Here is a 5,313-nt window from a genome sequence, read left to right as displayed (position 1 = left end):
TAAAACCACACCCGATTAACCAGCATTTTGATTCCACTCTATACATATTATAATTATTTCGAATTTATTTCACTGTAGCAAAAATTATGCTAGTTTATTTTTCTATTCTTGGCATTATTGCTGATTATCATAGAATAGCAAAGGATATTTTAAATATTAACAGATAGTTTAGAAATAATTTAATTCTATTCAAACAAAATTAAACATTTTTTCATTCTATTCTTAATAATGATCAAGTGTTACAAAACAATGCATAATTAAATATTGGTATGAAAGGAATCTATTTCATGAAAATTATAAATTCAATATTTTTTCACTTCCATTGCCGTCATCACACATGGATTAATAAAAACAGTAAAGGAAGACATTTTGTCATTATCAGTCACATTTATAATAAATATCATAAATTTAATTCAATATAATATATGAACGTTATTTAAGAAATAAAGCTATTTGTATTTAATTTAGTTTTATTCAAATAATACTTGAACACCATTAAAATATTTACAAATTTAAAGTATTAGTAAACAGACCAAAAATTTGTTTATTTATATTTAATATATATATATATATATAAATATATTATATATTAAATTTATATAAATATATTATATATTAAATTATATATTAAATATAAATATATGTTTGTATGTGACCTGGGTAATGGATGGCAATGCTGTAGCCAATGAAGTTTTAACTGAGGCTCGGTTATTGCTGTTACCCTCTTGCCATGATCAGAGCTTTAATAGCTCAATAACACCTTATCCCTACACTGCCCTCTACAGATAACGGGGAAGATGAAAAGCATTCTTGCTTCGCCCCTTTAAGCCAGTCCTTACAAGGACGTATATTTATATTTAGAGTATTCAGTTGCAAACTCAATTGTTAGAAATAGTATAGTATATTTGGTAAAATATAAAAGTAATTTTTAGTAGGTTAAAAAACGCAATTCACAGATACAAAACATAAAACAAATTTTCTTCGATGGTAAAATTAACTCTGTGATCTCCAGAAAAAAAGTAGTACAAGGAAGGCCGTAAAAAATATCACAGCTAGGCAAAGTTATAGGATCTTTAGACTACATTGGTTACCTATCAGGATAAATACATACAATTGCTTAAAATACCTTGTAGGGAACTGTGATAATATTGCTGTAGTACAATTAGCGAAATATCTTTAATAGAAATTAAAATTTAGTCCATTTCAAACTAGCGATACTTATACAGCAGGCAAAGAAAAAGAGGCTTTTGCATCAGATATTCAGATCCATGTAAATTAGAATGGCAACAACTGTATAATAATGTTGAATTGACGTCATATCTTAACGGTTTATTTAAATCTGAATATTAGCGTTCACTGAAGGTATATGCGTCGCATAATAGTAAGTTATCTACGGTTTATTACGCCGAAGCAAAATGACATAAATAAATATTTATATGACATAAGTAACTAAATTTCTATCAATTCCTTTAATGTATATATTTTCGTAAATATCAAATATTTGCTGATAAATATGAAAATATCAATAAAAATCAATTTCAGTAGATTTTCTTTTAAATCTTTGCAGTACTATTAAAAAAAACTCCAATCAGAATATGTTTTATGCTTACATATTTTCTGGTTTCCTTCTATTTCTGGAGAAATCTTCTTTTTCATTTTATATTTTATGAACTATTCTGAATTTTAATGAAATTTTAAGCATCGCACAGTTTTAATACGTGGGCTGTTCAATAAGTAATAAGACTAATTTTACTGTGGCGAAGCCACTCATCACAATATTAATTTCTGTGGAATAAAGAAATGATGCTGTCTGTATTAACAAAAGAAGTTGATAGATAGCGTATACTGGCTGATGTGCCAGAGTGTCACGTGACTAAACGCAAGTGCTCATCGGCGCGCCTACGAGGCGCGACAGTCTTCGAAATGGAAGCGTCCTTGGAACAGCGTTATGCGATTAAATTTTGCAAAAATCGGCATCGGACTCTTTTAACATGATACGCGAAGCTTTCGACGATGAAGCAATGTCGAGGGCAAGTGTTTTTCGCTGGCATAAAACTTTTAAAGAAGGATGGCAAAATGTGGAAGATCTTGAACGTGAGGGAAGATTTTCAACGTCCATCACAGAGACAATGATCAACACAGCAGCGATTATCATCAAGCATGTCAAAAGGAAGCGTCCATTGCTGAAGAATGGCTTCTTATTGCACCACGATAATGCAAGGCCACATATTGCTGGGTTGTGTAGTGGACGTTTTGCAGAAGAACAACACAGATATCCTACCACACCCTCCATACAGTCCTGATCTCGCACCGTGCGATTTCTGGCTGTTTCCTCAGCTCAAGAAACCACTAACAGGCCGCCATTTCGAAAGCAACAAAGCATGTGTAAAAGCTGCGGAGACGGTTTTGAAAGAACTCTCAAAAAACGGACTCTCACATGTGTTTAAGAAGTGGACGCAACGTTGGGACCAATGCATCGCGTCTCACGGTAGTTACTTCGAAAAAGACCGTGTAAATGATGACGATTAAAGGTAATCTGTTTTCTGTATAAATATAGTCTTATTACTTATAACTTATAACAGTAATCAGACACCAAGTATTTCACGTTTAAATCTACAAAACGAATGATTTATAACAAAATTTGGGTTAATGACATTGGTATAGATCTGAGGTTATGATGTTTTAAAGACGGCAACTGCATAGTTCCTGAATGAAGGGGAGTGATGTGTGTGTGTGTGTGTGTGTGTGTGTGTGTGTGTGTGTGTGTGTGTGTGTGTGTGTGTGTGTGTGTGTGTGTGTGTGTGTGTGTGTGTGTGTGTGTGTGTGTGTGTGTGTGTGTGTGTGTGTGTGTGTGTGTGTGTGTGTGTGTGCGCGTGTGTGTGTGTGTGCCTCATAGCGCATTATAGAAGGAGAACACGTCACAAATATCAGCTGAGTTGGGATCCACTGACTTCTCTGGCCATTCAAGATGGGATGATGTCCTCCGTGTTTCCTTTGAATTCACTTCTTACAGTGTTATCCCATAGTCCTGACTTGCTTTGTGTTGAAAGATCCTTGCATAGAGGTCAAACACGACTCGTGACGTGTTTGACCTCTTCTGTGTACTGCAGCAAGAACTGCGACAAGTTAGACCAAAGCACCATGTTTATTAACAGCACGCAGTTGGACAGCTCTGGTGTCCAAGCAACGCTATTACATGGCCAACTACACTCTGCTAAAATATGGTGCTACACGTACCTTAACACTACAGTGATTTAGAAGTGTTCCACTTTATATGCTATGTGGATGTGATAGTTACGGCGTAATCTGAACAAACAATAAAGGGAACTGGAGATTAGCTTCCTGGTCAGTATCCTGTGTAATGGGAGGATGCCATCTTTACAGGGGATGTGATTTCCAGGTAGATTTATTTGGATTTTTTTATTATTTTTTTCAGCCAACGCCCTCCACAATTAGCTATCAAGCACTAGCATATATTGCTCCTTGAGTAGACTAAAGCTTGTTAAAATAAATCTGGGAATTACATTTTAGACACTTTATCCTTCGTATTGAAAGCCATTCAAGTCCTCAAGTAATAATAATAATAATGACAAAAGTGGTGGTCTCAAGTAACGGTGATTGTAGAGTATTTGTTATCGTTTTTAAGATCAAAGATAACTATTATAGATAATTAGCAAAGGAAGAGGGTGAAGAAACGTCAGAATATCAAATCATAGGTAACCAAAACTAGGCAATTTGATGACGTAATCCTCACATAACACATTAATACAAACTGCATTGTACTCTTTTTATAAAGAATGTATTTTATAAATAAATAAATAATGCTTTTAAAGTATTTAATAATACATCGAGTATTTACAAATTTTATTATTTCTGAAGATTGACCATAGATAAAGGAAAATAAAAAAGCAGAAATATAATAATAGCATTCAGAATCCACGGGTCTCTGCTAGTAATACATATAAAACAGAAAATAAATAAAAGAGATATAAAATATTTAAATAAAAAATATGTGATAATTAAAATATAAAGTATGAAACTGATAAAATTTTAGAGAAAAAATTTAAAAAAAAGAAAAATTACACTAGAATTTATACAGGAAGAATTAAAACATATAAAGGAAATATAAATAAATAAATGGTTAAAAATGCAAATATTCAATTAGAACGTAGAAAATAGAAAAAAATATATATATTATGTGAAGAGAGGTAGGAAACAACTCTATTATAAGGACCAAATCCACAGATATGAGTAATAAAAATCATATATCACATAGTTGATAATTAAGTTAAAAAATAAAAAAATGTTAATATGATGAATGACCGCATTCGTTGAAAAAAAATGCATTTCGTATCATATTGTCCACAATATTCGTTTTCCCTGAATCGAGACTTTTCTCACCCTCCCATCACCTGTTGCTGAACGTTCGACTAGTTTGTTTTTTTTATGATCACGTACCAAGTCTTATTTGAACCCAAATCCTGCTTAACTAATTCGATCATGAGCCAATCGAAAGTATATTTAAAAACCTATCTAGGTGAGGAAAACGAAAATCAACAACCTCTTCCCGACTATTTTCCTTGCCGGGCGAGGTCAAACGGGTCAGCATTCAGCAAGAAACGACGGAAAGTTCACCTTGAGCGGTCTGGAGTAGATCATTGACAAGAGCAACGCGCAGTCACATGACCTACCAGTATTTTGACGTCGTACAGAGGGCGCATCGAGAGGCGGAGACGAAGAGATCTCTGCTCGCGCCTTTCGTAGGAAAGCTGGCATGTAAGGAAGTGTCGGTGAGTAACGAAATAAATTGTTTAATTCTTCCTTTGTGTGCCGTGTTCTGTTTTAGTAGGGATGGCTATTGAATTTCTCGTCTCTCTTTCTGTATGCGTTTAGTCCCAAGAAGGCTGGAAGAGGGAGGCATGGTCGGAGCTTGTAGCGTCAGCGTGCTAAGGACAGCCGTCATCCCTGTACTCCTGCTGGCGATGCGCTGCGTGGCTAACCCTGACGCGAAACGACTCTACGACGACCTTATGAGTAGCTATAACCGTTTGATCCGCCCTGTGAGCAATAATAGCGACACCTTGACCGTGAAGATGGGTCTCAAACTCACCCAGCTCATTGATGTGGTAAGTGGTTTTTGTTTACGTGATATCTAGGCTTAGTAAACCTCAAACGTTTTTTCTCCATTGTAGACATCGCTTAGGCGAGTCGATTAGCCTGACGTCTTGTGGTGAGTGGGGGAGTCAATGATACTACACAGTAGCCTTGCAGTGCAATCATCTCTGTTGCCTGGACGGCAATACGCTTGAAGTA

At 34.9% G+C, this 5,313-nt stretch overlaps 1 protein-coding gene across 1 annotated transcript in view; it reads left to right on the top strand.

The window, feature by feature from the left end:
- The first annotated feature begins 4,982 nt into the window (after window positions 1-4,982).
- LOC150101852 (acetylcholine receptor subunit alpha-like 1) overlaps window positions 4,983-5,313 on the top strand; it is a 160,646-nt gene continuing 160,315 nt past the window's right edge. The window contains exon 1 of the mRNA XM_090400948.1: window positions 4,983-5,126. Within this exon, the coding sequence (XP_090257074.1) occupies window positions 4,983-5,126 (144 nt within the window). The remainder of the gene's footprint in view (window positions 5,127-5,313) is intronic.

This window comes from Typopeltis vanoorti, chromosome 11 (genome assembly GCF_054136105.1).
Source record: "Typopeltis vanoorti isolate ZY-2024b chromosome 11, IOZ_Tvanoo_1.0, whole genome shotgun sequence".
NCBI lineage: Eukaryota > Metazoa > Arthropoda > Arachnida > Uropygi > Thelyphonidae > Typopeltis > Typopeltis vanoorti.
This window is presented reverse-complemented; position numbering and strand designations above follow the sequence as displayed.